The 19,936-nt window shown below is 37.8% G+C and overlaps 1 protein-coding gene across 2 annotated transcripts in view; it reads right to left on the bottom strand.

Annotated features, from left to right (window-relative positions):
• LOC111043226 (helicase domino) overlaps nucleotides 1-19,936 on the bottom strand; it is a 95,444-nt gene that overhangs the window by 49,707 nt on the left and 25,801 nt on the right. For both annotated transcript variants that reach the window (XM_039436179.1, XM_039436180.1), the window contains exons 22-32: nucleotides 19,651-19,728; nucleotides 18,091-18,336; nucleotides 17,121-17,251; nucleotides 16,076-16,354; nucleotides 14,550-14,818; nucleotides 8,438-8,810; nucleotides 6,518-6,714; nucleotides 5,634-5,748; nucleotides 4,765-4,875; nucleotides 2,920-3,171; nucleotides 1,312-1,521 (exon numbers count right to left, since the gene is read on the bottom strand). In XM_039436179.1, the coding sequence (XP_039292113.1) occupies nucleotides 1,312-1,521; nucleotides 2,920-3,171; nucleotides 4,765-4,875; nucleotides 5,634-5,748; nucleotides 6,518-6,714; nucleotides 8,438-8,810; nucleotides 14,550-14,818; nucleotides 16,076-16,354; nucleotides 17,121-17,251; nucleotides 18,091-18,336; nucleotides 19,651-19,728 (2,261 nt within the window). The remainder of the gene's footprint in view (nucleotides 1-1,311; nucleotides 1,522-2,919; nucleotides 3,172-4,764; nucleotides 4,876-5,633; nucleotides 5,749-6,517; nucleotides 6,715-8,437; nucleotides 8,811-14,549; nucleotides 14,819-16,075; nucleotides 16,355-17,120; nucleotides 17,252-18,090; nucleotides 18,337-19,650; nucleotides 19,729-19,936) is intronic.

Here is a 19,936-nt window from a genome sequence, read left to right as displayed (position 1 = left end):
CATTTCAATTTTCCATTTTCTTTTTCCATTTTCAATTGTACGAATAAATTGTTTTTAATAATGTTTATGAGAAATTTATAAATAGATAAAAACGAAGAATTATGAATGGATAAGTTAAAAAAAGATGAATAAAATACATTGTCTATTCGTTAGATAAGAAAGAGAGAACGCAGGGCTCGGAACCAAGATTGCAACAGCTATTAGGTAAGATTATTTATTGAGACGGCCCGAGGCATGGCGGTATCATAAGGCGGGGCCATTAGGCTGCTCAGGTGGCTTGATGGCATTGCGCGAGGGGCGGCGAACGCTACGGAGGGAAGAGCCCGTCTTGTGATTGGTGTTGCTTGGTGTCCCGGCCCCTTCCGTCGTAGGGCTACTAGTTTTCCCGTTATCGGATACTAGATTTCGGGTACCAACAGGTTTAGTACCTTCGGATGTTCGGGTACTAACAGGTTTCGTGTTGGGTGTATCCTCGGATACTCGAGTAGGTTTCAGGTTGGAAGAGCTGTCCGATACTCGGGTAGGTTTCAGGTTGGGAGTACTGTCAGATACTCTGGAACTAACAGGTTTCGAGTTGGGTGTAATTTCGGTTACTCGGGTAGGTTTCATGTTGGAAGTACTCTCAGATGCCCGGGTACTAACAGGTTTCAGGTTGGAAGAAATGTCGGATACTCGGGTTGGATTTAGGTTGGAAGTACTATCAGCCACTCGAGTAGTAACAGATTTAACAGGTTTCAGTGTGGGAGGAGTACTCTCGGATGCTCGGATAAGTTTCAGTTTAGGAGTACTCTCAGATGTCCTGGTAACAACAGGTTTCAGGTTGGGAGGAGTACTCTCGGATGCTCGGGAAGGTTTCAGGTTGGAAGAGCTCTCCGATACTCGGGTAGATTTCAGGTTGGGAGTACTTTCGGATTTTCGAGTAATAACAGGTTTCAGGTTGGGAGGAGTACTCTCGGATGCTCGGGTAGATTTCAGGTTGGAAGAACTCTCAGATACTCGGATAGGTTTCAGGTTGGGAGGAGTACTCTCGGTTGCTCGGGAGGGTTTCAGGTTGGGAGGTTTACTCTCAGATGTCCGGGTGCTAACAGGTTTCAGGTTGGGAGGAGTACTGTCAGATTCTCGGTTAGCAGCAGCTTTGACGGTGGGAGTGGCTGAGGAGGCTCGCCGCGTGCGTATGACGAGGTTGGGATTGGAGTAGGGACTGGGCGAGTTGATGGGTGTGGAGTTGGCATTGGGGGTGGATTGCTTGTCGAGCGTCCACAGGTTGAGCGCGAGTGTGGCCTTGGAGCGAGTGGTGTGCTCATTCGTCACCTGTCTGGCGTTGTCGCCGGTGTAGGTGATCATGTCGTCGGCAGGTGATGTCTCCTCCCGCTGTTCTCCCCTCAGCGCTGCCAGACGGTTCTTCTCCCATTCACGCTTCTGCAGTTCGATCTCGGCTTCGGCCGCTGCCAGCTGCTCGGCACTCCACGCCGAGTCCGTCTCCTCGATGAAGCGCATCGCGTACTTCTCCAGTTTGTTCATCTGTGCAACACAACAAAAGTAACATATTCTTCAATTTCCATTTCATTAATTGCCACAGCTCACTGAGTTAAAAAAGAGCTCGAGATAACAGTGATTGAGAAAGCAGTGTTTTGTCTAATTTGGCTTGTTTAAATTAAAGCGGCAAAAACTCAGTTTAATGGCAACCTATAGCAAAGCCCTGCCTACACTGAATATTTTTTGCTGTTTCAATTTTTTTCTCTCCCTATCATTTTGATGATGTACTTATTGTATAAATAAATTAATGAAATAAATTTATAACTTGAAATAACATAAAAATATCATCCTATTATTTTATTAGTGCATAACATGCTCCAACTAATAAGAACCATTTTCAATTATAATTACGTGTCATAAGAGCCATGGCAATTGAAAATTTGTAAGCGAAACATAGCAAGTTTTTTATGTTCGATTTGGTAGCATTTGGTTCCTACTGGATTTATTTTTGAAATGTTTTTTGAAAACTTATACAAATATTTATTCAAAAAGAAGATGTGAATTGGAAGAAGCAAATATCGCAGAGATGTTGAGCAATAAACAGTTAAAAATTCTAGATCCTATCAGTAACAAACATCATGGCTGAACTTATAATACCATTCATTGCCTTAATCATTACAAAAATTACTTTCTGACTCACAAATTGTCAATACTGTTAAGTATTTGACTTATTCTCAAAATATTAAATTCCATCTTAATGAATTATATTACCAAAAGATTTAAAGTACTTTTCGTGTAGTAAGTGAATTGAAATTGAATTAAAACTTATTTTTAAGAATTCAAATTTCCAAAAAAATTAATTTTGTGTTCTGAATTGTTTGGTTTTTCATATGGATTTCTACGGTTTTAGCAGATTTGACGCCTAGTTGAGATTGGTCTCAAAATTATAAATATCCTACATGCATACTAATCCTATTATTCATGTGAAAATTAAAAAATCAAAGTACCTTTCATTTTATTATTCACATGTTTCGACATAATCAAGTGAGTAACTTTAAAATGGCATTATGTCGAAGCATTTATTCATGCGATGATTCACTAAACACAATACTCATTAAAATTCATTAATATTCAATTGAAGCAGAATAAGTTAATTACAACCTACTGCCAACACAATAGGAATCTTAAGTTGGCAGTGCCAAATATTAAATTGATGTTATTGTTATACTCAAGTTACATTTGTATTGTATACTCTTGTAATTATATTGTACAAATATGTATTTGTGACTTTTAGCAATAAATTCAATTAAAATGATAGGAAGGACATGTGGTATGTAATAAAATACAGTTTTAAAAAAGGGTATTTAGATTTCTTAATTTTCACATAAATACGAGAAGCCCTCACCAAAATTATTATTCTATTCATATTATTCAGTTACTGACCCCGTCGATGAGCGCGTTGACCTCCTGCTCGGCCTTGCTGAGCTCCTCGGTGGGTGGCTGCTGCGATTCTCCGTCCAGCGGAATGCTCTCGTCGAATTCGGCGAGTTGGGCGGCCGCCTCGGCTTGCACCGTCTTGGCAGCCACCACGTCGCTCTCGTCTTCAGCCAGGGCCATGGCGGACTCCAGGCGGCCCAGCGCTGTCTTCGACTGATCTTCTACTGCTGCCACCGCCGACCCTGCGCTCGTCGACGACTGCAAACAACACATTACATTCGTCAAACATCATCTAACAACATATCGGATATTTGAGATAAAATCTATAAAATTGTTATGCCATCAATAAAATATTATTGAACTTTGGTGTTGAATGAAAAAAAAAACGTAAGAAAATTCAACAATATTCAACTCATGAGATTCTCGTTATAAAGTCAGAGAAAAATATAGGAATACAGCGTTGCCGATTCACTGTTACCAACGCTTTCTATATTAGGCTGGCTACCGATAGACATGTCATCGTACATTGGTTACATCATCAAAGCAAAAAGCTACGAGCAATATTTTTTGAGGTTAGGTTTTTGTATCTCCGATTTTGTTGTTGTTAATTTGTTCATTGCTGCTCTGTTTGAGGTTGAATTATTTTACTGACTGTCATTATTATTTGAAATTTTTAAAAGTTGAAGAGGAATTGAAATCAAGTCAATTGTGTTCGATGTTGTAATTGTAATTTATGTACAGTTCGTGTGCAACTCTTTGTATGGGGCATGGCCCTTATGACAAATTAAGCTTATTTATTTATTATTTGTAATTTACCAGTGGTTTATTTAATGTTATTGGTTGTTTATTTAATGTTCGAAGCCTCTCGCTGATGACAAAACATGCGTCTGGAGTAAACATGCACGTTTATCATGCATGTCCTACCGTTAGTGGCCAGCCTAAGATAGCTGTAATTCAAGTTATTCCGGTATATCTGAATATGGTATCCGGTAATATGAATATTGCTGATTCTACTTAAAAATGAACTCTATCTCAAAAATATTTTATTTGCCAAAAAAATAATCTTCACATGACTTGATAATGAATTTTCATTAATGAGAAAACATATTTTGGTACTCTTGCGCTTTGTCTAATGACATACAAGGACCGCAAATCAATGTTAATCAGGTGTTTCCTTCATAACGTGAGTGAATCTCACTATAGGGCCAAGCAAAACACAACATAATAGAGCAAAGATTAGCCAACTACAGTGGGCTACATAATAAAATATTCTGAATCCATCAAAATGATGTTGATTTCATAATATCAAGTACCTAGCAAATAAATATTGAAAAATATTTTTCATTCTCTCCCCATTTTCCAGAACAAACACCTCATGACCTCCATTATATGACTTATATTGTTGACTTCCTGTTTTCTCTACGTTCTCTATGAAGGTGTAGCTTCAATAATTGATTTCTATTGGTGGTATTCTGTTATTTAAATATATAGACTGTTCTAAGTCTATGTTTTAAAATATGCTTGTGTGTGAGTGTGTGTGTGTGTGTGCGTTTTTCTTTTCAACTCCTGCTCACGTACAAAATCTTCTTGCTTTTTTGTGAGTAGTGAAATTTATTGTTTTCTTCAATTATTTCTTGACATCATCATAAGCATTTTCAATATATCTAATTTGTAACTAATTTTTCATGGTGGAAGTCATCTGTATTTTACATCAAATTTTATTACTGATGATCTTTATGTTACAAATGATGTGAACAATAAAATTGATTTGATTGATTCATTGGTTGTTTTGATAATGATTCAACTATGGTAAAGACAATAACGAAGTTCAGAAAACATGAAAGAACTCACCTCTTCTCCCACATTTCGCTTCCGATCGGCATCACGTTTCAATACTTCAGCCATTCTCGTGTTTGCGTCATTCTCAGAGACATCCACATTGAACAGCTCTTGGATAGTCGACTGCAATGCAAATAGCAATGAATTAAATTTTAAAAAACACATACGTTGAATTAAATTTCCTAATAGACCACATAGTGGTCTAAATAGATTTAAAAACAATACAATAGACTAAACAACACAATACAATAGATAAAAAACAATAGACCACATAGTGGTCTATGACATATAGTGGTCTATGAACCAGACATGGTGGGTGAGATTAAAAGCAGAAGGTTACGGTGGACGGGACACATTCTGAGGAAAGAAGAAAGCGCTGTTAACAAGCAGTGTACTGAGGAATAATCCTATAGAGAGGAGACCAGCTGGAAGGCCAAAAACTAGATGGTGGGACCAGGACCGGAAAGATATGAGGAGGATGGGCCTAAAAGAGGAGGACGCGGGTGACAGAAACTTTTGGAGAGGCTTAGTTGTTGAGGCTAAGTACCGACTGGGGTACGAGTGGCCACCGCAGTAAGTAAGTAATAGACCACATAATTAATTAATAATTATTATTAAACGAAAATCTAAATTTCCATCTGTATACCACGGTTAATTATTAAGTACCAAATATACCACAAGTACAACTGTCGAGTAATAGTACAAGTAGTATCAAGTACAAGTATCACTTATAGCAAGTACAAGTTAAAATATTTAAATATACTCATATTAAGTGAACAAATCAATCTTCAAATGGAACAAAACATTATTGACGATCTCACTCAATACAGTCTAAAAATTTGAACGATATAATTTAATGGGTAAAATTTATTGATACTTACACTCTTGAAGTAGGCGGTTGTAAAGTTTCCACCTTCGATAGCCAAGTCTCCCAGCATTCGTTTTTGGTTTGCCTTCTTCAAAATGTTTTCTTCTACAGTCTTTTCACTTATTAACCTGGAAAAAGAAACATCAGCTTTTACAAACAATAATTTAAAGAAAATGAATTCACTTCACATAAATTCACATGCTTTCTGAGCTTTGATTCAAGCGTTTTCTATTACACTTGAGATGTAAATAAAATGAATATAAATCAGACCTTGAGGCCGGTTTGAAGCAGATTAGAAAGTACAGTACATAGCCCATTGAAAGCTAAATTATAAATTCAGGCCAGCTGGGACCTTCCCGTAAGCCCTCTATGCTACAGTCTTCCTAGTGTTATCAAAACTTTCCTCATTTCAAGATTCAAAATTCTTTATTGCCAGAGCAGCTTTACATTGTATAGCCTAAGCACGTCAAAATAGTAGCAATAATATAACACTTTTGAAATAGAAGAGAAATTATGATTTACAAATAAGCATATGATAATAGGAATCATATAATAATATATGAAAATATTCAAACCATGTAAAACATGCTACTACAATAATATTTTGTCTTAGTCTCAGTAAGAAACAAACTACAATAATTCATATTAATAGTTAATAAGTATTCAGTGTTACCAAAAAATTGAAAGGTAAATGTTGCATCATGAGCATTCAGTATATTGAACACTGAAGATACTCATCTACCGAATAGTACGCCCTCTCTGTATATTTATTTTTCAAAATTTTTTTTTTAAATTCATATTCATTTTTCGCTATGTGCGCTTCCGACGTTCAAATCTCCCTCGCCTATTTTCTTAAAGCTAATATCTCAAGTGGTGATAATAATCAAAATTATGTACCTATAGATATGGACATCCCTAGTCTGGCCAATACGATGGCAGCGATCCTGGGCCTGGGCATCCATGGTTGGATTCCAGTCGCTGTCGTAGAATATCACAGTGTCAGCCCCCGTCAGGTTCACCCCCACTCCGCCCGACCGCGTCGTCAGGATGAACACGAATATCCGCTTGTCGGCGTTGAATCTCTCCATTAATGCCTGCAACAAACACACAACAATTCGGTTATTCTCAAGCGTGATTATGAAATGCGATTGATATCATTCAATATTACTCAACCAATTCAAATTCATAGTACTGTATCATTAATGTAAACAATATTATTGAGATTATTTATTTTGAGTATATTGTTTGATAGCAATGCGAGTCAGTCTCACAAAATTCTGACATAGACAAAGCTTTCTGTTTTCTTTAGCACAGGCTTATAACCGATACCGATGTGAATGGTAGTCAGTTGATCAATCTGTGCCGATATTATAATAGTTATTCAATCTTAGATAATGTAGTAAGTCTCTGTTAAGATACTTCAAGACTAGTTAAGCTACTAAGTGTCATTTGCACAGTGCCAGTTTTAACGGAATCACAGTTTAAACTGAATCAAATCCATATACAGTCTCGTTTTTTACAATGTTGTTCATTTTGAGTTTAAGCCACCTGCTGCATAAATTTAGTTTAAGAAATTAATAACAACAATATCAAAATCTTGTAGTACCCTTCATTTTTTAAAAACTTTAAAATAGTTCAACAACTAGTTTCGACCCTAACTTATGTCACTTTTTCAAGTTGAAATGTAGAAAATAAATGAACAATAATTTATCGAAACTAGTTGTTGAAATATTTCAAAGTTTTTAAAAAATAAAGGGTACTACAAGATTTTTATATTGTTTTTATTAATTTAGTTTAAGCTTTGACTGTGAAAACGGGCCCAAGTTAAAACTATATAACTAGTTAAAACGGAATCTCAGTTTAAACTGGATGAAATCCAAATTGAGACTAGTTTTCTATAATGTGGTCCATTTTGAGATTAAACCACCAGCTGGTTCAATTCAGTCTAAGCATTCACTGTGCAAACCACCCTTGATCAAATAACTCAAAAAACAATTATCGTGTTTCAAGGATGGATCGAGTGAGGAATTCAGAGATAAGGAACAGAATAGAGAAACTGGAGACTACAGTTGAGGACATTGAAAAGAAGCGCCTTGTATGATTTGTGAGAGATGAGAGATGAAAGTGAACCAAGAGGATACTGAATATTGGGATCCACCTGCAAAGAGACGAAGAGGTAGACCGTCCGAATTGTGGAATACACAGGTATATACTATACCTGTATTTATGTATTCTATTCTATACTAGCAGGTAACCCGTGCTCCACAAGGGTCTAATTAAAAAGCATCTTCGGTAATTAAAGTATATATATGCAATATTTCAAGTTAATCAGTCGAGTAGTACAGACGTGATGATGTGTCATTCGTGAATTTTGTATCCCGTACGTGTACAAGACTATTTCTTTCCTTTATTTCCTATAATATATAGATATAGATGATGAATATGAATCTTCTCGAAGGGGACTGGAATAATCAAAGTAGATGGCTAGAGCTGTAGAATGAACTCGCTTATATAGATAGATCAATCATCTACATCTGCTCAGCTGGCCTGAGTGGAAAGAGTCCCATTAGAACTCATTGTAATTATATTTTCACTGACACGTTTACTGATACTGCTATGTGGTTCCCTGATAATGAAGTGAGAAAGAAGCTTTAGGATATATTTTACAAAATTCTATTGAGCAAATTGAATGAAATTGAACTGTAGAACAATCTGTCTATTATCTGACAGACTTGTCTATGTAGGGAAAATTCACAAGAATTTGTGAATAAAACTTAATTTGGTTTGATTAATCGATATGAGCAATGATCAACTCACTTGTCTTTGGTCTACACGCGTGGATCCATCCAGCCTGAGATAGATGTGGCCATGAAAGTTGAGGAAGGCCTCGAGCACGTCGAGCATGCGCGTCATCTGCGTGAAGATGAGCACCCGACTGTGGTTGGCCTTGAGCCGCCTCAACAGCTGATCGAGCGTCTGCAGCTTGCCGCAGTCGTACTGGATGAGGCGTGGGTCGGGGAACTGGGTGGCCATCTTGGCGCTCACCGTGTGCAGGTGCGCAGACTCACTTCGCAGTGCGCGGCAGATGGTCTCGTCCAGCAGGCGCTGTTCCTGCACCTTCCAGGGAGGGGGGTGTGACGTGTGCAGTTGAGGCGAGCGTGCTACCACCGCCGGCACAAACACCACGAACCTGGCGGCAAACATAACAATTAATTACACACACCAGACTAAATGCAGGACAGCGACATGTTTATTCAAGCATGGCCTTTCGAAAGAGGTCATGACACCAATGTTAATTTGGCCATATTAATTCTCAAATCGGGATTTATATTATACTAGAATAAATTCCTTATACCATAGAGAAATAAAAGCATGAGTAGATATCCCATGGTATAGGGCGTTCATGTCGCAACTTTTACTGTTATCTCAAGCCGATAGTCCACGTAGTTCTTTTCCGTGAAGCTGTGTGACGCTGGTAGTTTCTCATACTTGAATTGAATTGAAAAAATCTTTATTAATAAACATGCAAAAATACATATGAATAGTGTCACAGAATACTAAGGAATACAGCCTAAATACTAGTTACAAACAATAATGTCATACACATAAAATATTATAAAAACTCCTGTAACGAGTACAGGGATAATCTCACCAAATATTCCTTCAACTCAATACCAAACCTTTTAACATCTTCTAAAATTTTCAAATCGTTTGACAATTTTGAAAAAATGATCTTCCCCTAAAAACGGGTTTCCTCTCGAATAGGTATAATCTATGTCTTTCAACTATTCTGCCATAACGGGTAAAGTAGCTGTGAGTCTGGTTTCTCATTTCAGTATTACTCTTTCTAAAAAACATGATGACATCATATATATACTGCTCATACACTGTCATAATCCCAAGCTGCGAGAAAAACAATCGTACTGAATCACATCTTTCAAGCTTAAGGATTATTCTGATAGCTCTTTTTTGCTGCTTGAGTATCTTGTCCAAATTCTTTTTGGTTGTACCGCCATAGATACAAAGTCCATACGCCAAATGTTAATGAATTACACCATGGTATACCGACTTCAATGTCTGGACACCACAAACAATGGACATCTGCCTTAGAGCATAGAGACCTGTGGAAATCTTTTTCATAACATGGCAAACATGACTATCCCATGTGAGATTACAGTCCACTAATAATCCCAAAAACTTTGTACTCTCTTTTGTTGCTATAATGTCATTATTCCATGTCACTCTAGGATATAGATTTTGGTTCCTACTCTGCTTTGTCATGAATGGGATAACTATTGATTTACTTGTGTTCAGAATAAGATTATAGCAATTCAAATAATTATTAATAGAGGCTATTCCAATAGCAGATGAGATTTCTACATCCTGAACCGATCTACCAGAGAATATTATATTTGCATCATCGGCATATAGACAGACAGACGCTCTATCTTGGACCATCCTAGGCATAGCTGTAACATAACACAGGAATAGTAAAGGACCTAAGATGGATCCTTGGGGAACTCCATACTTCAAGCTTCTTAGGTCGGAGCAATAGATATTTTTATATTTATATCTTTGAGACTCTTCTAAATGCTCTATTTGAACGAATTGCTGTCTGCCTTTCAAGAAAGATGAAAACCAATTCAGCTCCTTACCATGCACTCCCATAGACTCTAATTTTTTCAACAGAGTATCGTGACACACACTGTCAAACGCACGACTCAAGTCTAAAAAGGCGCCGATAACCTTTTCCCCTTTGTCAATAGCATCAATCACAGTACTTATAAAATCCACTCCTGCAGTGATAGTAGATTTTCTAGAGCGGAAGCCATGCTGTTATCTAGTATATTATGTGTCTCTAGATAATCCATCAGCTGAATATATACAACACGCTCATATATTTTCGAAAACACAGATAATAGTGCCACTGGCCTGTAACAAGCAGGATCTTTCAAATTACCTTTTTTAAAAATTGGTATAACTTTGGCTGTCTTCAAATTGTTAGGAAATTGGCCTGAAATTAGAGAGGAGTTTATTATATGTAATAATGGCTTAATTATAGCTGGCAGAATCTGTTTTACTACTGTAATTGGTATGTCATCCGGTCCAGTCGAGAGTTTATCTTCAAAATTCATAATTTCCTGCAACTCAGATTCTAAAATTGTTTTAAATTTGAATTTAGGAGATGGCTGGCAATTTTGAATGTTTGGGAAATATACAGGTTCATCATTATTTTCTGGAATATTTGGTATCACAAAATTGTCCATTGCTGTAGCAAAAAAGTCATTAAATATATTGCTTACTCTAATAGTATCAGTTGTATGCGTTTCATTACTTATTATAGGCTACTTATATTTGAATGATTACAATTTTTTTGTTTTCCTATCTCAGCTTTTATAATTTTCCAGGCTACTCGATTCTTATTCTTATTTTTTGCATCAAAAACTTTCTTGTCAAAATATTATTGCTTATCTTTTTGCATAATGAGTTTCAAATCTTTCCTTTTGGATTTAAGTTGAAATTTCACATCCTCTGATTTATACTGTCTAAATATGTTTTCCAACTCTAACAGCTCCTTCTTTTTATTAACTGCCTCAGCACTAGACAATTTTTTACTACTGTACTCTTTTTCATTTCTGAATAGTTTTGGAAAGTTAATGTTAAAGTAATAAGAGAAAAGCGACATGAAAGTATCAAATTTTTCAGTAACTGGAGATTGAAAAACTTACAAAACTTACAAAAAGTTCAAAAATAACAGCTGTTTGTAGAACATGTCTACATAACATTCACTAAGATTCCGACGCAGTTTCCTAATTGGTTTACATAAAAAACTATTCACATTCAAAATTTCGAGAAGTTGGGCGTCGTGATCTGATATATGGGTAATTATACCAGATATCGTTAAACTATCGTCATTAATGTTTGTGATAAAGTTATCAATCGCTGTTTCGGAGGTAGCAGTAATTCTAGTAGCAAAATCAACCTTGTATTTCATATTAAACATTCTTAAAACGTTCATGAACTTATTGTAAACATTATCTCTCTCTAAAACATTAATATTTATGTCTCCTGCTAAAACAACATATTTATTTATATTTCTTACATAAAATGTCAAGTAAGATCTCTAGCTTTTCTAGAAACGGGTCAAGATAACAATGCTGAGGCGTTCTATATAAGCATGCCAGTACAAATGTGATATTGTTTAGTGAAAATTCCGAAACGCAACATTCAAATTCTTTTTCAGTTGTGATAGATGCAATTGCAGGTAAGTTTACAGGTTTACATTTGGAAACAATATTATTATGCACTAAGATCATAACCCCGCCTCCTATACTATTGATTCTAGAAAATTTAGAGCTTAAGCAATAATTGGGTAAATTCAGCATTTCTGTTTCTGCTTCTGACATTTTGTGTTCTGATAGGGCTAGTATCTCAGGTTCTATCTCTTCTAAATTTATTCTCAACAAATCAAGGCGTGATGGTAGGTGCTGAACATTCTGATGCATTATTGAAATATGGTTTAAGTGTTTTTTTTCTTGATATTTACAATAAGGAGAAGTAGCTATCACAAGATCCTTGTCATTATCTTCACTACATACATTATCTTGTACTAAATTTCTAACACAATTTGCACTAACTTCATCTAATCTCAAATCATTGCATGACAGATTCAAAACGTTGGGCACTAGCCCAACCCTAAAAAAGATTCCCTGTCATACTTTAAAGGTAAAGGCTCAGACATTTTTTCCATTTCAGAAGCCAGCATGTTTGTCACACTCAGGATTCTATCACAAACATATTTTTTCCCTATAGAATTCAGATGCAGACCATTTTTTGTGTGGAATCTTCGACCCATATCACTTATATTTATAAAAGTTACATTACTAAAATGCTTACATAAGTTGAAATTTTCTCTGTTAGCCCTGTGAATCTCCTTGTTGATGGCTGACCATGTTGGTAGATCATGTCTGTGTGGCACAGTGAACACAATCGCGTGTCTGGATCGACCACTTTGCAGCTGCCGCAGCTTACTCCGAAGAGAGGTGTGAAGTTCTCTTCTTTCATTATGGGCAACATCATTTGTTCCAGCTAAGAAGACACTAAAGGGCGGAGGTAGTTTTTCTGGAAGCAGTTCACACCAAAAAACGTCCGCCAGCGGTAGTTTGGTTTTGTTCTTGTTTTGATGAGGCTGGTTCTCTAGAAGTGGGGGAAGGCCGGCAACCAGAGTGAGTCTCGGTATTCTGCGCATGCGCTACCGATGGCGAAGTTCTGGAGTTCGCTTTCCATGTTATTAGATTGGCCAGGTCAGACCGCTAGCGGTACTCCCACTAGGAGACGTTTCAAAACTTCACCTGGCTCGCGAAGTGAAACTACCGCCGAGGTACTACCTCCGCGGTAGCGAGCTCGGTGTGACCTGCACAACTTAATAACATGGAAGGCGAGTTTTTTGACTTCGCTACCGCCGCGGACGCGAGCTCGGTGTGACCTGCCCTTCACGTCATTGGCATTCGGTTGGAGAGTTCCATCAACCACATCTCTGAATCGAGCACCCGGTTTCACCATACCAAAGAATGTGTGGTTCTCATCATTGAAGTACTTATAGACATCCCTGCCCTGGCTATCAGCGTAAAGAGTCCCATTAGAACTCATTGTAATTATATTTTCACTGACACGTTTACTGATACTGCTATGTGGTTCCCTGATAATGAAGTGAGAAAGAAGCTTTAGGATATATTTTACAAAATTCTATTGAGCAAATTGAATGAAATTGAACTGTAGAACAATCTGTCTATTATCTGACAGACTTGTCTATGTAGGGAAAATTCACAAGAATTTGTGAATAAAACTTAATTTGGTTTGATTAATCGATATGAGCAATGATCAACTCACTTGTCTTTGGTCTACACGCGTGGATCCATCCAGCCTGAGATAGATGTGGCCATGAAAGTTGAGGAAGGCCTCGAGCACGTCGAGCATGCGCGTCATCTGCGTGAAGATGAGCACCCGACTGTGGTTGGCTTTGAGCCGCCTCAACAGCTGATCGAGCGTCTGCAGCTTGCCGCAGTCGTACTGGATGAGGCGTGGGTCGGGGAACTGGGTGGCCATCTTGGCGCTCACCGTGTGCAGGTGCGCAGACTCACTTCGCAGTGCGCGGCAGATGGTCTCGTCCAGCAGGCGCTGTTCCTGCACCTTCCAGGGAGGGGGGTGTGACGTGTGCAGTTGAGGCGAGCGAGCTACCACCGCCGGTACAAACACCACGAACCTGGCGGCAAACATAACAATTAATTACACACACCAGACTAAATGCAGGACAGCGACATGTTTATTCAAGCATGGCCTTTCGAAAGAGGTCATGACACCAATGTTAATTTGGCCATACTAATTCTCAAATCGGGATTTATATTATACTAGAATAAATTCCTTATACCATAGAGAAATAAAAGCATGAGTAGATATCCCATGGTATAGGGCGTTCATGTCGCAACTTTTACTGTTATCTCAAGCCGATAGTCCACGTAGTTCTTTTCCGTGAAGCTGTGTGACGCTGGTAGTCTCTCATACTGTGCCGTTCATACACTCTCACCCCGACAAAACAGTAAAAACCGACAGTAATCGATAATAATCGGCTTGAGATAACAGTAAAAATTGTGACATAAACGCCCAAAACCATGGGATGTCTACTTACGCTATTGTTTATCTATGCTTATACTAATAACACGTTATCTGTTCATCAGCTCAGTCTAACAGCAAGTAAACAAACATAAAAAGACTCAATAAAAAGTCATACGAGTCATAAAAGACTCAATATGTCCGCGTGTTCTAATCTACTATAGAATGTTCTATGAATCTGTATTATTATTTTTGTTAAACAATAAAATTCAATTCAATTAACTCGACTGTCTAGTGTCAATGTGGTGCTGTAACCCACCTGTTGATGATGTCCTCCATCTGTTGCAAGCGGTCCTCAACCGAGAGCAAGGCACCGGCCAGCGCCGAGTCCGCCTTGGCTTGGAGACAGTTGATGTGGCCAGTGCAAGCCCAGCGCCTGTCTGTTGGTGGTGGCTGCTCCACGAATGACAGAGTGTCACGTAGATCGGCGCCATACACCGGGTAGGCCAGGCACTTGCGTCGATTCACGGCCGCCAACGATGACAGTTTCGCGCACCGGCACTGCTGCCGCTTCTCCTCCAGGCTTGGCTAAACACAACCATGATATGTCCTTCTATTAACCCTTACTTTATACTGGGGAAAACTTGTTGTAAAATGCAATCTCCTTATGTCAAGGAAACATAAACAATAGAATAATGATCTATTATTTTGTTCGAAATTACGTGGATGATTTTTTAAAGAGTTTTGTAGTACAATGCAATCTCCTCATGTCCAGGAAACATAAATAGAAGAATGGTTTATCATTATGTTCAAAATTACGTTGATAATCTTTAAGAGTCAAAAATTACGTGGATAATCTTACAGCTGGAAAATACCAGCAAAAAAAATAGTTTGATGTCTCGAACCCGAAACCTTTGATTCATCAACCGCGCTTGCTACCGCGCTTGCTACAGGTCTTTCTCCACTTGGAGAAAGACCTGTTTGGTTGGGCTTTTATAGTTATGTAAACTGCTTCTTCTATGTAAACTTTGAATCATAAAATGAATAAACTTGTTAAATTATTAAATTAGAATCAATTGATCAATAGCAATGGAAATAAGCCTATGTCCATCCAGGTTCAATAGTATAGACGTGATGATGCGTCATTCGTGTATTTTCCATCCCGTACATGAGTAAGTCGATTCTTCACTTTATATTATGAAGAATATCTATTAGTTTTTTTAGCTTGTCGCAAGTCAGTACACCAAGAAGGACATGTAATCTTTGATAATCTATTATCAATTATTACACGATTCATGTGACCAAATCGATTCAAATGTGATCAAGTTTTCAATTATGACAAAAACAACACGGAAAGGACCACACTACATCTAGCTTCAGAGTTGTGAGGTGGCCCAGAGAATAACTATGACTAATGCCCGGTTGCAGAGTCGTCACGTAAAGTTAAAAACAGGCAGTTGACTCATTTACGAAGCCATAAATTCACTTTCCGTTGCACAGATGTCAAAGTAAACTATAGCTCCCATAAAACTAAAAACGCTCCCAACTAGACACATGATTTCGTTGCACAGTCGTCAGAAAGAGCTTATTTATGTCTCCAATAGCTACAAACGGTCATTTAAGTTATGGGCCCGAAGTCGTGCTGTTAAATCCAATATCTACTCCCACCAAATGCATTTTAGAGGTTGTGATAGTTTTTTTGAAAGATGTTTACGAAAAGCCATCTGTATACGACCAACCATTTATGTCAGTGATTTTAAACTATGTCTCACATAGCTATGTTTGATTTTATGTAATGACTCTGCAACCGGACATAAGTAATCTTAATAAAATGATTGTACTGACAATGTTGAACTCTGAGGGGGCGGCGGCCGGCTGCTGGTTCTTCTTGCGAATGAGTGTGAGCTGCCGGGTGACCATTAGGCCGGGGGCGGCAGAGGGGGAACTGGTGGTTGTCGACGGCGACATCGTCAACAACATCTGTTGTTGGCCACTCTTGGCTGCTGCGGCTGCTGTTGTTGTTGTTGTTGTCGATGTTGTTGTTACAGCTGCTGCCGATGTTGTTGAAGTTGCTGTCGTCGTTGCCGTCACTGACGTCACAGCTGCCGCGTTAAGCAACGCATTCTGCCGACAAATAACCCATTCAATTGGCTATAGAAATAAATCTATTCAAGAATTCATAGTACAAATGCTATTAAACTAATATCTCTACTATTGAAACTAGAAATACTAGTTTACTAGTAATAAGAATCTTGTAGTTAAATAAGAGAACTATAGTCCGTGCAAACCTTAATTTGCTGCACGAGGCTTCATGCCAATGCTATTTCTTACTAGAATAGAATCACACTGCTACATTTTTTTCGCTGATTCTTTCAAAATTATCTATGCACTCTTTTACGCTCTTACTCTTACACACAATTAGCTCACTACAAAGCTAAATCTACACTCAACAAACGTTCAAAAAACGTGTATTGAAGGTAATCAGGGTACAAACTTTTTCAAAGTTGACCAGTTTTCGGTGTGAGTGAGAATTGTTTGTCATGATATAATAAAATATGTTTCAACAAACCTGTTTGTCGATCATTTGTTACGTTGCGGAATAATTTAGATTAAGGTCTTCAATTTCCATCTACACTTCACTCAATTAACATCTCCAATATCCAACAAGTATTGTCCAATAAGAAATCTATTCAATTTTATGAACATACATTCCATATACTTTAAAGTGAATTTCTCCTCATACAAACAGCTTCACAAAGTTTTTGTTTGGTAAACATGACATCTTTTCAAGTAAAATAAAATCGTGTTTAGATTGATGATTTCTAGTGATCTAGATAATATCAATTGAGGAGGTTCTGTTAATTGTTAAGAACGAAAGAAGTAGACCAACCTGAAATGAGGGTGGTAGCCTGACCATTGGTCTGGTGCCACTCAACTGCTGGATGCCGGGAGCTGCCAGCCGCGCAACGGAGCCTTGCTTTGATAGAACGGCCAGCCTTTGGCCCGTCAGTGTTGTCATCACTGCAAAAATACAAATAAAACCATAAATTACGATAAAATATACCTGTGATTTTGCATTGATTACTTGATAATAGCAATTCTTTCTTTAATATATATTATTTTTATAATACAGTAAGTTTGTAGTAATATTGTAGCTTTGCAATGATTGTCAATGTTTGAATCTTGTAATAATTTAATAAAAATATTTGATTAGATTTCAACTGTTTCAGAAAACTATTAGTGAAAATTATACTTGAAAAAAGGTTAATAGATAGAAACAGAACCTCCTTTATACCGGACCTGAACGTACAAAAAAGGCCGCTTCAGTTTGTGGCCGAAAGGCCGGTATTAATATTTCAAACGGGAACTAGACGAACTGAGATTTTGACAAACTGAGACCCTTACAAACAGCTGATTAGTGATTTTCATATTGGAAATTTGTATAAGTCCACAAACTTCAATTAAATTTCAAAATTTGTTTTAAAATTGTTTATTTTTATTTCACAAGTTATACAAGCAATTAACGTCGTACAACATAAAAATAAGAATACACTTTCAGCACCACAGAAATGACAGCAGGTATACAAATATATATTAAGAAATATTTACTTTCGCAAAGGCATTACTGCCTGTGTGCGAGAATGAGTCTAAGGTATATAGGCATATTTATATTTTGCAGTACTTGCATGTACAACTTCCTACTTGCACAACTGCACAACTTGTACAACTACGGAGGCCATTTTTTTGGGCGCATGTCCGATACATAGGAGGTCCTACAGTATCTCGAATTGTTTCAATAAATTAGTGACTTTGACAATATTTAGTCGTTTCAATTCAATATATATTTGGTTAGTACTGACCAGTGGATGTGCCTGGCAACACACAGGGCGAGGATGTGAAGAGGACATGCTTGCCAGTGGAAGTCTGCACGAGTTGGGCGAATGCGCCGGCCGGCACTGTGAGGCGGGTGGGAGTGGCAGGAGGGGTGGCGGGGGTGGAAGCAGAGGTGGAGGCGGTTGTGGTGGTCGCCGCCCCCTCTGTCGTTGTCGCGGTTGAACTGGCCACCACTACTTGCTGCTGGTTAGGTGCCACTGCCACTGGAATCGCTGAAACACCCAACAAAATTCTCAATTTGTCTTCACAATATACAAAGTAGTGCAGAGAAAACGCATGTTTTTCGAACCGCTACGATTCAGCGATGTGAGGGGGTATTGCCCTTGAACGAATCTTGGCAGACGAACCATACTACTGTATGCCGTTTCAGTCACTATGGAGCGTTGGAGCAAATAACATCGTGTGTTCGCTGTCGAGCAATTTTTTAGAAACAATGAATCTGTAGTCACAACGTCTTCTCCGTCAATATTTTAGAGTTGGACGTCGAGGTGCAATAGCTGAAAGAAATACTGTACTCCGATGGGTTGCAGCATTTAGAAGTACTGGTTCTATGATGAAAAAGAAGCCACCTGGTTTTTCCCCGTCTAGTTCGTTTTCCGAAAAATGTAGACCGAGTCTAGTCATGAGACCATGTTGTCTAGTCGATCGTCTAGAACTAGTAAGAACTGTCGTCCTGACTGTGTACATTTTCCGGAGTACGAACTGAATGGGTGGTTCCTTTTTCAGCACAGAACCAGTACTTCTAAACGCTGTAACCCATCGGAGTACAGTATTTCGATCAGGCACTGCACCTCGACGTCCAACTTTAAAATATTGACAGGAAAGCGTTGCACTGTGACTACAGATTCATTGTTTCTAAAAAATTGCTCGACAGCGAACACACGATCTTGTTTGTTCCAATGCTCCATAGTGATTGAAACGGCATAGTATGGGCCGTCTGCCAACATTCGTTCAAGGGCAATACCCTTGAAAGAATACTCTCGAAAAAGAGAGCGTACGCCTTTTTCATCGAATCAGCATAAAAACCACAACCGAGTGCTCCTATTGAAATAGTTTTGGTCATAAAGCTTCGTGCTGCAAACTAAAATAACATAACAAATTATAACATTAAAATGATAATGGACTATAGATAACAACAAAAATGTCCGAAGGAGGGTTGTGTTTTCCGGTTTTTATGTGAAAAAATACTAAATTTTTGAATTGTGATGTATAAACTTGAATGGGAAAAATTTTGGACTTTTTAGTTTTATGATTATATATACTATAGAGAAAATAATTTCTCATGGTGCAGAGCGCTTGTGTCAAATTTCACTGCTACTTCAACCTAACTGTAATCATACGCCTCCATTATTTTAATTATAATGTAAAGCCTTTCTAAGAATATGTAAACAGGCAAACGATATGCTGCATTTAAACTATTTGCTATCAGATTAGTCAACAGAATCTTGCATTTTCTAATTCATTTATATTTACCATTTTATCCATTCATATTAGTTTTTAGTTGTAGCTTGAATGTAATGTAATACCTTTGACTGTTCCCTGATGCTGCACAAGTTGAACTGAATAGCCTTGAAGTTGAGTTCCAGGAACTCGAAGGGTTAAGCCTGCAAACAAACACGTTTATCATTAAATTCAATCAATTTCTGGTACATTTATTGAATAGATGAATATTCATTTAATAACTATGCTTTATAAAAAATTTCCAAGCAACTATATTCAACACTTATATATTACATAATAATGATTGCATATAACAGGGTTGGACAGGGAGGTATGGATGATTTGAAATAACAGTTACACACTTATTTTTAA

The sequence above is a fragment of the Nilaparvata lugens genome, chromosome 10 (genome assembly GCF_014356525.2).
Source record: "Nilaparvata lugens isolate BPH chromosome 10, ASM1435652v1, whole genome shotgun sequence".
NCBI classification, from domain to species: Eukaryota; Metazoa; Arthropoda; class Insecta; order Hemiptera; family Delphacidae; genus Nilaparvata; species Nilaparvata lugens.
Note: the sequence above shows the minus strand (reverse complement) of the source record. Positions and strands in the feature narration are given on the sequence as shown.